The 16,991-nt window shown below is 44.7% G+C and overlaps 1 protein-coding gene across 1 annotated transcript; it reads right to left on the minus strand.

The window, feature by feature from the left end:
* Positions 1-6,136: 6,136 nt before the first annotated feature.
* Positions 6,137-16,788, minus strand: dthd1 (death domain containing 1). Its single transcript, XM_068713876.1, has 10 exons — positions 16,341-16,788; positions 14,959-15,481; positions 13,946-14,276; positions 13,113-13,292; positions 12,345-12,607; positions 11,337-11,492; positions 7,973-8,279; positions 6,926-7,159; positions 6,761-6,818; positions 6,137-6,649 (listed from the first exon to the last, which is right to left on the minus strand). The coding sequence occupies exons 1-10, from the start codon at positions 16,786-16,788 to the stop codon at positions 6,324-6,326; spliced, it is 2,826 nt and encodes a 941-aa protein (XP_068569977.1). The 3' UTR covers positions 6,137-6,323.
* Positions 16,789-16,991: the final 203 nt, after the last annotated feature.

Raw genomic sequence — 16,991 nt, forward strand, 5'->3', positions numbered from 1 at the left:
AAAGAATAAAGAAGGGTTGGAAAATCAACAACTTTGCGTGTTTGGAGATGTCAGCAGTGTGTTAGAAGTCTTTGACTTTTGTAAGATAATTGTAAAGCAAGGAGCTGCAAATCGATGTATAAGTCTATTTATATGCGACGAAAGCACAAGCTGCAGCTCGTGTGTCCTTCCTCGGCTTTTAGCGATGTAAACAGATATGAAACTTTTTTATCGAGCAGGCGACTCAAGAAATGCAGGGGTTCCCGTAAAAAAGATTCAAGAACTGTCATATTTCAGAAGTGGCAGTCTAACAGCTATATCAAATGAGGTATTGAGTTAAACCAAAGGGTGCGGGGCTTTGTCACCGCAGACAGTGGAGCATTAGTGTGACAGAGCAAAAATCACTTGCTTGTTTGAGTGGAAAGGACACACTGACAGGGCTGTGCTTTCCACACAGAGACACGATAGAGCAGGCAATGCAAGGAAATAGGTTTCTGTACAAATGAGGGGAGTTTTCTTGCTTGAAGATTGATGATAAAAATAATTGGGTATTGTTGCAAAGTGAAACCAGTAGTTGGCAGTAGTTTAAGTGTTGTGTTTGTAGAGGTCCGCATTGCTCTTAATATGTGAACTATAACTGTCATGGGAGGCCGAGCCACTCTTTTTGACATTCCAACCCTGAAAAGATCCTCTCAGCCAAACCAGAAGTGTTTGTGTAAAAGAGAAATGGAGCCAGTCTCCATGACCCCCCCCCCCCCTCACCGCCGCCGCCGCTGCCTTGCGATCACGCTCGCATACACACACACACACACACACACACACACACAAACACACACTCCAGATGTCAGGGCGGTTTCACACGCCAGCGGACACACTGTTGCGGCACCTTCTCTCCCACACCCTCTCCCGTCGTGGTCGCACCTTCTCGTCCGCTCGGCTCCTTCTCTCATCCCTTCCCTCCTCTCTGCTCGGTGTCCCATCGCTCCTCTCTCACCTCTTCACCCCTGCCTGCCGCTTCCTCTCTCTCTCCATCATCCCAACCTCTTCTCACCCTCTTTTCTCCTGCTCCGTCTCACAACGTCACACACAATCTTGGAGGATTTCCAGGGTAAACAAAACCAATTTAATTCCGTCAGAAAAATGGTCAGCAAGGATGTTGCTGGAATAGCGTCGGCGTGACTGTGTCTTTGTGAGGACGTGCATGCACATGGGTGTACACTTTAAAAACCGTGGGCCAAATGCGAACGGGACGTAAATGCAGGCTTTTGATGTGTGAGGAAAAAAGCACGACGCATCAGCTGCACACTGCTGCACGGTTTGGAAACTCAAAATGTATTTGAAGTTGAATATGGATCGGGTTGTCGAGCTTTGCCGGCACCTCCTTTTCAAAAACAAAGTCAACAGCAACCCAGCTATGATTTGGTTCAAACACACAGCGGCCAATCAGAAATCCCAAATTCCCTCGGCGAAGAACTGGCTTATCTTCAAAAACTGCAGCCAGCGAGCTTGGAATTGAACAAAATCCTCAACGATGTCCTTTTATTCTTGGTCCCAAACAGCTCTTTTGCTCAGCCCCAATTCAGTCGTGATCTGCTGCTGCATGAGCAGTTTTTTCGATGACTTTTGATTTTGAAAAGGACGGCCCTGCTGTTGTAGTTATGTGGCGTCCAGCTATTACCAGGGGAAAGTCGTCTGCGGTGCGTTTGAAAAAAAAAAAAACATTTGTCAGCTAACTAATTTGAGCCAAGCTAAGTTCCCTCAACACTGTCTCATGAAGTTTTTTTCCGAACATAACAAACTTTCATCAATGTAATGATGAAAGTTGAAAAATGAAAAAGCAGTTCCGACTGACACAATTTGTGTCTCTGCACACGAAACCAATACACTTTGTTTTGTGACTATTCCACGAAGTGCTGTGAGACCGAGTTGAATATTCAGTGTCATTCCGGGTCGGCTCTTCTAGACGGGCCCTTTCAGGCCACGGTTGCCCAGCTGGCCCCTCTGCCGCTGAGATGAGGGACAAATGAAGAGTTTGTCACGGACCACCGAGCAGCACACCTGAGAGGTCTCTCTCTCTCTCCCTTTCTCTCTCTCTCTCTCTCTCTCTCTCTCTCTCTCTCTCTCTCTCTCTCTCTCTCTCTCTCTCTGGCTGTCAATTTCCCTCCCCGTCCAACACGCAGCGGGGCTGGAGTCAGGCCCAGTTGCGAGTTAGAGAATCACCCCTGAGACTCGATCCATCCTTGTTTTTGTATGAATGGGCAGCCTCGCCGGAGCTGTCTCCATTTTTCACACCATAGGGTTCATGACCGCACAGTGACCCGGATCACCCACTGGACCTTAGGGTGTTATTTTTTTTTTTTTTTTCAAGGGTGCGTTTGGAAATGTATCTCCATACTGATTTAACAAAAAAAGATTTTGTTGACACAACTTGTGAGAAGATCGATACCACTATTTATACAATAAATATGAAGCTAAACTTTTCAGACAATGTACCATAAAGTACCAAACCAAATTTCCCAAGTACCTCCAACAAAGAGCCACCTCGCCTGTATGCAGCCTTTGTTGTGACGGTAAATCCCAGATTGATGGCTGGCAACGTCTTTTCATTTTGCTAGAAGTGGAGCAAGAAGTGGAGCAAGAAGTGAAGCAAGAAGTGAAGCAAGAAGTGAAGCAAGAAGCGGCGTCTACTCGGCGGATCAACTGCCCACTTCGACTCTTATCCTGAACTCTCGGGGCCAGCGTTGCCGCCTGCCTCTCAACCTTCTTTTGGACCCTTCAGCCATCTCACAATTCCACTCATTCTGCCTTTATCAACAACTAAAGAGTCCTCATCAGAATCAGAAGCTCATCCTGCAATGGGTTCTTTTGTCACTTTAGTTTGTGTGCATGTTAATGACTGAGAGCATTATGCATTTTTGTGACGTTTATTTGTCTTGCCCCCCCCCCCCCCCCCCCCCCCCCCCCCCCCCGGTGTGTAAAGGCCAAAGCGTTGACCTTTTCCTCTAAAGAGCTTTCAGTCACTTTAGAAGAACAGAGGTTAATTTGCGGTATTTGTACTTTCCATGTGTGGGCATACATTTGACTGTGGTGCTAAGAGACTGAAATCAACAAACATTATGATCAGCTTTTTTTTTCCGCCTGCATCTTAACATTTAATCTTTTTGAGAACCCGTCTGTGCTCGGTTCTCAATTACTGCGAGGCAGTATGGTGTGTATGATTGCCTAAATGAGTCAACAAGAGCCTGGGTAATTAAAGCAGCCTTGAATCAAAAATAATCAGCCATACAGCAAACAGACAGACTCGCAAAGCTCAATAGGCCTTCCACTTTTTACACTTTTATGCTAAAAGCCAATTTATCAACACATCTCAGGTTTTCATGTGAGAGACAAGAAGTCTGTCTTTCCCCCCAGATGTGAATTCTGCGCTCTGATAACTCCCGGGATGAGCTGTGACAGTGCATATGTTCACTCGTGGCTGTGTCTGCGTCTCAATCTCATCACACTGTTTTACCTTTGACAGCCAGAAGTGTGAGAGTGAGTGACTGATCGAGGCAGCGAGGAATTCCTGCAACAACACAAAGAAGTCGAGAGCGCCCCGAGCGAAGACGAGGGTGATGAAACGAGTGATGAAACAGGTGAGGTTTTAATCAGGATCTCTTTATGCCTCGCTCTCCACGGGAATTCTTCACCTCATCAGCACTCTGTTGCCTCCCCGACTGGACGGCGGGCAACCTCTCCAGAGTGCCTTGCTGCGTGGCCTTTTCAATAATGTAGAGCGGGAGAGAAGGGAGACAAAAGGAGGCGAAACGATTTCCTAGCGCTGTGGGAGACCCCTCTGTGACATTTATCTCTGGCATGGCCCTCAGTGTCTCTGTGTGTGTGTGTGTATGTGTGTGTGTGTGTGTGTGTGTGGGTTTGATGGCCCTGCGCCAGACTAATGATACCCCCCTCTGGTACACACACACACACACACACTCTCGAGGCACAAAACTCTCCTGCTAGTGATGCCGCACATGTCCTTTTTAGAATCACACCGAAGGGAAAGAAGGAAGGAGGAGCGGTGGGGTCGATGGCGGCAGAGAAGGATTGTGAAGCGTCTCAAAGATAAATATGAGAGTAATAGTTTCATCTCAGTGTGGAGCTGAGGAACAATAGAAGGGCGGGGAAAGGAAGTGAAGGGAAAAAGTTCATGGACGGAGGAGACGGGTTTTTGTCGGCGAGTGACGGAGAAAGAGCAAAAGCGATCATCCTGTTTAATCCATCAGCTCCACCTGTTACCATTTCATACTTCATTAACCGCACCCCCCTCGTTTGAGGCACTGGGTGGTCTCCACGGGGAGTCCCCTACCCCCCACCTGGACACATGGCATCTATCATTACCCCCCACCCCCCCCCCCATGATTCAGCTCAGAGCCTGCAGAATGTCACACAGCTGGAGCGCGAGGCTCTGAAGACTGATGAAAAAGAAGACCCTGGCGAATGTCGTTAAAAAGACAGAGCGCACACTTTAGTTATAGAAGGGGTGATTGTAGCGCGACACAAAGCTAACTTCAGCCGAGGACACAAGAAGGATTTTTAGAGGCAACATAATGGAAAACAAGCTCACCTTAATGTCCAGTTAGCAGCTGTATCATTTCACACAATGGAGTTTTCACAGTTAAATATATAGAACCAATACATGCTTTATTGTCTGTTTCTCTAAATTGTACCATAATCAACTAAATGAACATCATTCTGTATTGAAGAAGACTTTGAAACAGTGAGTGAGACCATAGTGTTGACAGAGGTAGTAGATCAAGTTAGAAGTGGGGTCATTTCCTCTCAGACTTCTTTTTGCAAACAGAGGAGTCGCCCCCTGATGGCCATTAGAAAGAATGCAAGATTAAGGCTCTTCACTTTTCAGTTTGGAGTTTTGCGCCGTGCAGAGGTGGACAAATGCAGCTTACAATAATAATGTTGGCAGATTTCAAATTGTTATTAAATTTGGAACACTTGGTCCTCAATTTGAGCATATTTCAAAGAGACTTGGACAAACAAAAGCTTCTCAATGTTGCTGGCTCAAAGGACATCTGTAGCTGGCAGATTTGATCAGATGTATCTATAAGGCTGATTAAGCTAATATTAGCTCCATGATTTAGTTGGAAGCACTATGCTACTACTTACCGCTAATTGCTATCTTCCAGTTCCATGACTGGGAAAAGATCCATGTGATGGTAATGTGCTTTGTTTGAAAACTCCAGTACACCAACTAAATGGACCTCATGTTGAGATATTTTATCAACTGGTTGAACAACAGGAACATATGAGTTTGCGTACATAAACATATTCAGAGGATTTGTTTGCATATTGACATTTGTTTTTATTTTAAAGGCATAATTATACTCAAAGGAGACACAAATCATGTATATATTGTTCGTTCATGTTTTTCCAGCTAATATCCAAACCATAAATGCACTTTTAATACGCTGAGAAACAAGCCTTTGATATCCAATCAGTTAAAATCAACCGACGCCGTCGAGTCTTAAAGATGACTCTGTGTCAGGGAGTTAGAATGAGGTCACAGCTCAGTGTCAGCGTTTGTTTACACAGAGAGGAGATGGCTGACTGGTCGTGTAAATCACCTTCCTGTCTGTGGAGACAAAGTACAAACTAAGATATAGTTGCCAAAACATTCAGAGATTAAACATAAAAATAACCTGAGAAAACTCACAAGTTTTAAAATGCCCCCACACATATAGGCTAACACTGTCAGTGTGTATTGAGGTATCATCTACAGTTTATGTGTCTTAATATCACTACATTTATATAGCAAAAACTAGTAAATATCAAATTTTATCAAGTTCTGGGGGCAGATACATCACCCCCGCTTGTGTCTCATTGCATTATAACACATGATATGAGGTAATGTGTTAATCGCAAACGACTAAACTAAATATAATCTCTAATACTTGTCCGAATGTCTCACTCTTATGTGGTGATCTACAGCTATTTTTATTTCAAATGTGTCACAAGAAATGCTTAGAAATATGACCCACACTGCTGGTCCCTAGCCTCGGGTTTGAAGCCCTTCAAGGGGTCCCAATAAAAATGTAAGGGGTCATGGGACAATATATATGAGGGGGGGGGGGGGAGCTATATATTTCACTTTTCTTTTTCCCTTTTTTACTGGATAACATTAAGTCTTCAGGGCTCTAAAAAAAAAAGACTCATAGACCTAATTGACTCGACGTAATCTCACAGTCCAATGCTGACCCCTTGTGGATCCACCAGAATACTGCCACCAAACTCATTTGGCAGGCACACAGGCTCTGACGAAAAGCAACAATTAGAAATCAGTGTGATTTCTACTTTTTAAGCTTCCTCATTTCAGCGAGCCCTGCCTGGTGGCTGCGAGCCTGTCGCAGCAGCAGCTCTCTGGCCAGGTCCGGCCTGCCGCTCTTGGCCAAGCAGTGAGCCAGCTGAGAGGCCTTGGGTTGGTGTGCGGCAGCGGGCAGCCCCCTCCTCCACATGGTCAGGACGTGGAAGGCCTGCGTGGACAGGCTGTCCCCAGCCCGGAGCTTCACCAGCTGAGCGGAGCTCCGCCGGAGACGCAGGGAGAGCACCAGGAGTGCTACGTCCTCCTCCGAAAGCTCCCCGGACAGCCAGAGAAGAAGAGGGTCTGACAGGGAATCTGGTGGTTGGGGAATGTATTGAAATGTATAGAAGTAATCAGAAATATATATATAAAATATATCCTTCTGATGTGTAGTGGAGTGGACGTACATGAAAACATGTCACCCACCTGTCTCCTCGCATAGCTTCACCCTCACTGTGATGGGCCGATTAACGGTTCTCACTCTCTGGGATGAAACGGAACAAAATGTGAGAATATGCTTTTATTGCCACGGTCAACGTTTTACTCTAATACCAAATATGACATGGAGTTTCCTTGCGAGTGTTTATGCACCTTAGGTAAAGTCAGAGACAGCTTACAGACGGGGTCTCCCAAAAGCTTTGTGTCCATCGGGACCGGTCCGTCCCCTCGCCACTCCAGCTGACCTCTGGCGGCCTTATAAAACACGGCCGTGCCCTTGTAGTGGGGCGAGCTGTAGTTCCCGAATGGGTCCACTTCAGTCAGACGCACCAAGAGGTGATTCTTCTGCTGATTGTGAAGGGGATCCGCTCGCGTGAGTCGCTTTGACTCCCTGTTGTAAAACACGCACGTTCAAGATCTTGTCACTTCCACCAACCGATTCAAAACCAGCCAGTGTGAGGTATTCAAGTGTGAAGGAAGACGTCAAGAGCAGACACACCTGAGATCGTGAACATACCGTACGAGTGCATACATTCCTGCCTGTGCGCAATTAGAATGAATTCAGTGTGTGGCATCCAGTTATGTGGTGACGAGCAGCAGGAAAACAAACCTGTTTAGACCGGGGTTAGGGACGTGTAACCTGCCTTCCCCAGCAACGACTCCCCCCCCCCCCCCACCCCCCACCCCCCCACTGCTGGGTTGTACAGCTCTAGATCGCCAGTCACGTGACTGGCCACCGCAGCGTGATGTAGGGTTACATTTTTCCTTTTTTTTTTTTTTTCTTTCTTTTCAGCACACCTTCCAACTCCCCCACCACCGCAGCCAAAACACACAAAGTGAATGGGAGGACCGGTGTTTTTTTCGGATCTGTTGTGAACGCAACCTCAGAGTTACGTTCACGTGTTTTACTCTATCAAACTTAAAAATTGCGTTCAGCTTTTTCGAGTTAATAAGTTTGCTTTACTGTATATGTTCAAACGGGAACCTAATAATAGATTTATTCTGACTTAACACTTATAATATTTGTATATCCAGCAGCAAAAGTGAACTGAAGTCAACGAGCCAAAGCCGACATGCTCGACTCAGTCTGCAGAGACCTAAAGCCCTTTCTCTGCACACCTTCCCTTCTTGTACATCGATCATTGACTTTGTTTGCATCTGGAGAGCCCCCCCCCCCTTGTACTTTTTTGAACAAGTCACCCTACCTGTGGAGGTGATGTTGCCGCTGAAGCGGAGGAGAAGCTGGTCTCCCTCACACATGAAGATCTCGGACGCGGCCTCCGACGTGGTCTCCGAGAGGCCGCTGTAGCCCTGGGCTCGCAGTTTGGACAGCTCCCAGCCGAGCTCTCTGCTGGGCAGGGCGGCCACCAGGACGGCGTGAGGCTCGTCTGGCCTGCGCTGGAGGACGACGGTGACCGCGTGGCAGCGGACCGACTCCTCCAGTTCCTCCGCCAGGGAGGCGAGACGACAAGGCCGCAGCGGAGAGAGCAGACGAACCACCAGCAGTCTGAGAGGTATAGACAGTCAGAGACGGGAGGAACGGTAAGAAGTTGAGCTCGGCGGAGAGATTAGATTGTTGCTGAATAGAGGGAAGAGATGAGTCTGTTATCATGGGCCTGAATGCAGACTTAATATACTTACGTTGAAATAAAGAATTCATATTGCATACTGCACATGTATTATTCCCCGGGGAAGCTGTTTTAGATAAGAAAGAGAACTAAAGCACATAATGACAATCCTTATTAAAGGAACAGTTCACAATTTAAAACTAGGTTTTCACAATTCAATCTTTTTGAAGCGGGACTAAAAACAGAAAGGCAATTCGATACCTGTATTTTCTTATTATCTTCGACTTCTGTAACTTTTGTACCATGTCTTTGGGTTCTGACATAGAAATGCTAAAGCCAGGAATTCAAAGCATTTAGCTTCAGCCCCTTTATCCACAGCGCCTTTCTTAAACCCCTCTTGTAAAGAAAAGCTCACTCTGAGTCTGGTTGATTGTCGTCTCTTATCATGCTGAGTTTACAGACCGAACATGTCTAAGTGAAAGGCGTACAATCCCAGAGAGGCGGAACAGTGGTCGCGTGTTCGGTGAGTACTTCTAGATGACATCTTGTCACTTTATTTGACTCTAGATTAAACACCACCGAGTAAAGAAAATGCTGTGAAAATGCTGCTTTTCTCTCATTCTAAGCATGTGTTCATTGTGACTGCAGATGAAAGTTAAACTGGTTATGGTTTTATTTTTCATTTGATATTGTACACGGTCCCCAACTTACAAAAGAAGATTAAATGAACGATGCTGTGAAATGTTTGTAGGTTATGCCTTTTTATTTTGTGCAATAGGAGCATTTTCTTCATGGCATTTTTGCCACAAACCTACGACATAAAGGAAATAACATTACTGCTCGTTGTCCTGAAAATAAGCGTGTAACATAAACATGTTTCCTTTTTCTAGCATTGTTCCTGTGGAGAGACACGCATCGAACCCCTTCATGTTGAAGTTTCCACCACAGCTACTTGTCCACAAGTAAGGATCCATGATTTCAACCGTTGTTCTTCAAAATATGCGAACTCACACTCCCTAACAATCGGTTTCTCTCTCTCTCTCTCTGTCTCTCTGTCTCTCTGTCTCTCTCTCTCTCTCTCGCTCTCTCTCTCTCTCTCTCTCTCTCTCTCTCTCTCTGTCTCTCTGTCTCTGTCTCTGTCTCTCTGTCTCTGTCTCTCTCTCTCTCTCTCTCTCTCTCTCTCTCTCTCTCTCTGTCTCTCTGTCTCTGTTTCTGTCTCTGTCTTTCTCTCTCTCTCTCTGTCTCTCTGTCTCTCTCTCTGTCTCTCTCTCTCTCTCTCTCTGTCTCTCTCTCTCTCTCTCTCTCTCTCTCTCTCTGTGGCCAGGGGCAACGTTTGCTACCTCCTCTATGTAGTCGGAGGACTCCTGATGACGGTCACCGCTGGTAGTCTGTGTGTGGATGTGGCTGTGAGGACGGCCCAGAACCCTGCTAACCTGCTGCACCTGTCAAACACACTCATGGGACTCATGGGCCTCCGATACAGAGTCCACGTGAGAAACCTCCAACTGTAACTGCCCTGTAATCTCAAGAGGAAAACATCAAACACATGCATGTGACTGCCCTCTCCTGCTAAAACACTGAAAGACCTTTGTTTTCAATTCATCCTCAGATTTAATTCCCCCAAAACTTTTTAAACTCCAAAGTTTTGAGTGTTATTCTAATTATTTAAAAATGTTGTTTTTTCTGTTTTTCTTGCAGGCTAATAACTCTGTGAGAAAAAGGAAAGTAAAAAGGCTGTTTTTCACTGACAGGTGTTCATCACAATTCTCATAAACACATTTCAGTGCTTGTCTTCGTCAAATATTGTTAACTGGCCTCTATTTGTGATCCAGTTTCAACATCCTCCTTCATATGAGAACAACAACACTGTCAGGAACTCGTCATTTCAAGGTTTTAGGCTGCTTTCCTGAGAAGCGGACAAACCTGGAGTCCGCATGCTGCGTCTCGGCGAGAAGGTACACAATCAGACGGAGAGAAAAAAAAAAACGGTTTTGCTTTCATTTCAATTATTCTGCGATGCCTGAGAGAGTGTTTCCTGTTCTGTGGTCGGATGCAGGATTTATTACATCCTCATTTGTGGTGTGAGAACCGTTTTTACACTGCGTATAGGGAACAACGGCAGCGAACTGAAAACCTACAACCCTTCAGATCAACTTCAGTGGTTGATGAACTTCAGCAGCAAGGCTCAGGCACGAGGAGCTGTGGTAAGAGACTCACAGTCTGGTATCACAGTATTCACGCGATACTGTTGAAGGTCTTCTTGTGATACAACATGGTATGTTTGTTTTTTTCAGATCTTCTTTTTACTGGGTGGACAAACCGGACAACTCAGAACAGGATCTGACACAAACGATGCTACAAATGAGCGTCAGCCTACGAGTCTGACCCTGGGCCTGTCTGCGCTGTCTGTAGTCCTTCTATGGATGTTTCTGCCTCATGTTGCGGTTTGTGCCGTGATCTGTTTCGGTTGGACGGTACGACAACATATCCACTGAATTTCATTTCAATATTTCTGCAAAAAAAGCCTCTTTCTGCAGCTTCCAACTGGCTCCAGAGCACTGCAACAAGGCTTCTAACGAGATAAGAAAACCATATTACCTTTTCTCTGGCCTCCCTGCAGTTGCTCCTTGTTAGTTTTAGAATTAAATCTACCATTCTAATATTTCCATAAAATGCCTTGGCCCTACATATTAGCTGTATATCTGCTCTCCTGTTGCCATAGAACTAGTACAAACCTGATGTATATCCCCCAACAATCCACTTTGCTCATTTAGATTTCCTGGAAATGACTTAAACAATCTTTTCCTCATTTGTTTTTAAGTAAACATAATCTCATTATTATTATTATCAACATTATTTTTATTCTTTGTGTGTTAGCTGAGCTGTGTTGCATTTAAAGGCCTCTTTAAATAAAGTTGCTATATTATTGCTATATGTTCTCAGCAACCAATAACATGTTCATGAACTTACAAGAAGAAAACGTTATTTTTGCAAACCTGTCAAAGTTCTCTGTCAGCTCAAAGGACACCAGTCCGTTTAGCTGGTTCCTGACGGTGACTTTGTCCAGGACGCTCCACTGCTTGTCTCTTGAACCCAGAACCATCAGCAGCTCGTTGGACGTCTCCTTCGACTTCACAGAGGCACCCAGGACTCTAACGGAAACATTCAAAACAACATATAATATATCAGGATGGCTCTTTGATGCTAAACCCTTAACACACTAATGTTAACCATGTTCCCCAGCCTAGTTTAGGGTATTAACATGCAAAATCTTGCTAATTAGCACAAAGAAATTAGTACAGCTTTGCTGAAATGAAGCAAAAAGTGAGATTTCTGTCTAATTTCTGCCACCAGGGGGCGATTCCTTTAGTGGCCTTCTTATCACTTGATTTATTACCTCAGTAAACATTGTAAACATGAGTTGATGGTCTCAGTTGCTAGTTTCAAATATTCTTCAATACAGCATGATGTTCATTTTGTAAATTATGGTCCATTTAGAGTCAAATAGACAATAAAGCAGGCAATGCTTTAGGGCGGGGCTACCTTGTGATTGACAGGTCGGTACAACCTGTCAACTTGTCCGTTCTAGGTGTTGTCTGTGTTTTCGTCTTCGTGTGTTTTTAGTTCACGAAAGTTAATCGTAGCAGTTCAGGTCGCCTAAAAATGTCTCAGTCGACATCCCTTGTTGACGCACCTCTGGTTGCAAAAAAACAAGATGGCGACGGCCAAAATGCATAACTCGAAGCTTCAAAATGTCTAAAAAAAAACAATGAATAATGTCGCAGTGACTACAACCTTTTCTTATATACAGTATATTGTTTGGACATAAGTGGTGGACCAAGGACAGGCCTTTGTCAATGTTTTATTCATTAAAGATGGTTTGTACAAAACATTATTTCCGTAGTTACTTAATCATTCTCATATGGGAGCTGCTAATTTTTGGCCACTGATACCCTGGTATCTAGAAATATTGGACAAATATGAAGAGGCCACACTTTACTCACCTCCTCCTGTGGGAAGCAGATTGATCCCATGGCGAAGAAGCGCTAACAGGCCGGGTTTGGTGGTCTTGCGCCTCCTCTTGTCCCCTCGTGTGCCTCTTCTTTTCGGGGTTTGGGGGACAGGGCAGGGTGAGAGTGAGGGGTCTTCTCAGGGGCTGAGAGGACGGGTGGGTGAGGTAGAGCAGAGGACTCGTAGACACCACCGAGTGGTAAGCATCGCTTCTGGCCTTGACGGCCGCCAGAAGAACGGCATCTACCGGCTGGATCTGAGGCAGATGAGGTAACAGCTGTTCTGCATTATTTCCGCAGCAGTTTGGACAGAGATGCTGTGTGATATGAAAAATGTTTTTTTTTCCCCTGTAATTTTATTTTGCCGACAGCACGCTGTATTATCAAAGAGAGCCGTGTAGAGGGAGAACTGTTGGTTTTTTGCCTGGAGATCAAGCAACAAACTGCTGTAGTGGAGTTAGTTTACAGGCAGAAGTCAATTTAAATATCGGCCACAGCTGTTCACTCTTCCACCTCACAGCAAACATCTGTGAGAACTCAGGTCTGTGAATTATAAGCAGTATATCCGTTACTCTCTGCTTTTATGTCCTTGTTGGAACAATTTCAATATTTTTAACATTGAGCTTTATTTCAAAGGCTTGCACTTGAACATGCTTTTACCCACTTCTCAGTCTCAAACAGCCCACGATACATTATTTATCAGTGGAGTAAAAATATAAAGTAGGAGACAGATGGATAGGGATCAAATCATTATCTCCATACCGTGGTCTGTGCCATTACTGGAGCAGTGAAGGATCCCGGGAGGTAGTTCAGACAGATTCGGTGGTCCATGGGTAGCTTGAGTGACAACCCCTTTGTGGGAACTGTGTAATTTTCTTTTTTTAAACAGGAAACCACTGCGAACAGGCCCAGGGAGTACACCCTCACCTCTGCAAATGAGCCCTGACAAGAGACACAGACAACGTATTTCAATTATTTATAAGCCTGAAAAATAATATTCTGGTTTAAGGTCAGGACACAGTACAGGCACAGCGCTGTCAGCTGTTATTGCGTCCATCAATTTGCAACATTGCTATATTTGCTTTTGCCTCAATTGAACAAAAACATCTTTACAGAGATGAAAGCAACACAGATGTACTAGGGTGGTTTAGAAAACGATCTCTCAGATGGAACACTGTCTCTGTCGATAATTGTAAATTCAATGTACTAAGATCACAAAAGGTGCACCACAAGGCTCTATATTAGCACCTTTTCTGTTTTTACTTTTTTTTAACAAACCATAAAGGAAGGCACTTCAACCCAGATGTGTTTGAATCCAGATAATACGATTATCTCTACAGTTTGCACCTGTCTAAATCAAGCTATTGGCTACCTTATCATTTTATCAATTAAAAGCCTCATAGCCACTCTGTGTAAAATGTGGAAGGTTACTAGTCAAACAAAAGGTGGAACTGGATTTAGAAAAATGTTTGCGCTTTCCAGTATGCAAATGCTATATGATAATTGAATAGATGTAATTAAGGTTTTCAGCATGTCTGACAGTAAAATAATTTTTAGTGTCTTTAAAACATACAGTAAGTAAAAGAGAACTTTACCCTCTGCCCTCCATGCGTGCCCTCTGTGGTTACAGGAGTGACGTAGCTTTCCCTCCTCTCCCCATCAACTATCTTCACAGCTACGTCCCTGTAGTTGCCACGATAACGTGCCCAGAAAGGCACAGCCATAGTCACAGGGAAGCGGATGTGAGCTCCGTCCTGAGCTTTGACCCTGATCACTCTGCTGACCAATTCCTCCGAGCCGGTCACCATCAGGCAGCTCAGGGTGTCGGCCACCTCACATCTCAGGACTCCGGCCACACCCTCCGGTGCTCTGATGAAGCACGTGTCTGGGACATCTGAATAAGTGTCCTCCTGTTGACCAGTGAGCCTGGAAATCATGTTCAAATAGACACATTCACACAGATACAAAGCTTGTGATGTACAGATGATATTTTGATGTACAAACACTGAAGAACAGCTCTAAATCAAAAGTGTTTCTCTTTGCTTTCATGATAGTACTGACAGTATGGGCAGTAGAAGTTGTAGTCATCTTTAAGCTGCATTTCTGGCAAAAAAACTGCAACCATCTTAAATATTTTTTAAATGCTGGAGTACGCACTTTTACATATCAGCTTCTCCCAGACTCGGACTCTCCCTCCGATCTGAATTTCCCTGATTGGTTTGGCTTTTGGACAAATCTGGGCATTGACCTGACAGTAGCCGGCTATGAGGAGGCCAGGTGGTTCAAAACATGTGCACCTTGTGATGAACCACTGCAGAGAGTTTGCTTCCGTATCAGTGAGCAGGGGAAATGAGCGGAAGCAATGGAGTCATGGCCAGACTCACAAGCTGGCCCCCGTGCAGGGTAAAGACCATGGATGCTGGACATCTAAAATACAGTGGAGATCATTCAAGTTTTCAAAGACATCTAGAATAATTATAATGGAATTATGATGAATTTTAGGTTTGAATATTTTCCCTCTGTGTCATATATTGAGGAGCTGGAGCAAGCTGATATAATAATATCAAACAGTGTGGACAGTGTACCTTAGAGCTACAACTCAACTTACCCTACGGTGATCCATTCCTTGTTTACCCTATTTGTGTCATTTTCTGTCTCCTCTAGGACATCTGTCTGACTCTCTGGAGGAACACAGTCCTCATTTTCACTCCCTTGACTTTTGACCAACATCTTTTTCTCTGCCTCTTCCACATCATTGCAGACAGAGCTGCTGAACAGAGATCCTGTGTCTGATGCTTGTTCAGTGCCCGGTGATGGCATTGTGTGACTTTGATCGTCTCCATCTCCATCTTCATCAGCCTGTTTATACTCCGAGTCAGATTCAAGGGGGCCATAGGAGTTCAGGTGATTGTTGTCATATTCTTTGGGTTTCTGTGGTGCTTTTGGACCTCTGGTATCCTGGAGAGCTGCATCCACAGTTGAGTCCTCCTCTGCACGTAATCTGAGGATCTCTTCATCCAGTTTGGCTACGATTGCGTTCAGTTGGTCCATGATGTTCTCTATGTTCTCCCCGACACTAAGAACAGTATCACTGAAGGAGTCTGAACAAGGTGTGACGTTACATTCTGTATCTGTGAGAAAACAGACGTAAAGAACATAGCACTCAACACAACAATATCATACAACTGTTGCTTCTGAGAGCCAATTTCAGATTCTTAAACTAATCTGTAAAATCTGTGTGATCCACAAAAGTGTTGTTGAATTTGTACTCAAATACACTATTTCTAAGTGATTAAGTCAAATGCTGTGGTAGTGTGTATATGTGTACAATGTTTACAGGGCCTTTTCCAGCTTAAAATACTTTCAGAAGATTTAATTGAACTAACTCTTAAACTGCATTCACACAAACGCTTAAACTGACTTCAGCTGATTGAAATCCCTCTGAAACCTGAACTCCTCACATGGACCCACTCCTTGTCAGGCTTACATTTAAATTCCACTTCGAGACAAACTACTTTCAGTATTTCAACTTTAACTGACACCTCCACACCTTTTACCTTTACCTGAACTGACACTCGTTCTCCTTTAACTGACACTTCAACTGCTTTCAGCTCATTCACTTAACTTGACTTCAGGAGTTTTAGCGACGCTTCAAATTCCACTCATACCTGAACTTCTTAAAGTCCTTCAACCGACACCTAATCCCGCTTTCATGCTTACATTTCAATTTCCACTGACACTTGAACTACTTTCAACATTTCAACTGACACTTCAACTCCCTTTCCTGCTTACAACAAACTGACACACGCACCCTTCGACTTCAACTCCTCTTTATCAGTCCTTCAAAGGCAACCAACACTTAAAGTGCTCTGGTTTCCACTTCAACTGACAACTTTTTCCTCATGCTTACATGTCATCTTTAAGTGACACTTCTTTGTCTTCTCAAAAAAGGCTGAGAAAGTCATGCGTCAGTCCGATCTATTCACATACCTGTTGTGGACGGATGTTGCTGATCTCTGCCCCCTGGTGGAGACCTGTGGGCACATTCTCTGAGGGCTCCTCTCCATGCTGTCACTCTCTCTGAATGCAAAACACTCAGCTCCCTCAACACTCCCAGAACTCTCCGCTTGCTCTCTCTCTCCTCCCGCTCTTCATCAGCACTTCCGCTTCTCTCTTTGATGTCTTCCTCGTCTTCTGCAGGACCGAGCATTCCTTCTTCACCGCCTCTCCGTCTTTCCTCTCCTCCTCCACTACCTGGTTCTTCTCCTGTGCATCTCCTCCCACCCACTGTCCCATTGAGATGATCTCTGCAGCGTCTGACAGCTTCAAGCCTCCGAAGAGTTTCAGTCAACACGTCGAGGAGGCTGCGTTCACTCCTCGTGCCATGAGGAGACTCGGCCTCATCCATCAGTTTATTCGCATGCAGATTTGCATCCATGCTGAGCTGAAAAACACATCAGATTAGGGTTAAAAATATATAATAGGGCCTGTTTTTATGCCCCTTTTTTCCGTTTTGCTCATGGCAAAAGCAATTCACTCAAATGAATGTTGAATATCAAATATTCACTAGAAATACATTCCATTCCCTTGTGTGCCTCGTTTTGTATTTGAAGCTGAAGCCCCCTTGTTCACTGTGTCCTT

Source organism: Cebidichthys violaceus, unplaced genomic scaffold, assembly GCF_023349555.1.
Source record: "Cebidichthys violaceus isolate CVI_PGR_0920_01 unplaced genomic scaffold, fCebVio1.0.p SCAF_19, whole genome shotgun sequence".
NCBI lineage: Eukaryota > Metazoa > Chordata > Actinopteri > Perciformes > Stichaeidae > Cebidichthys > Cebidichthys violaceus.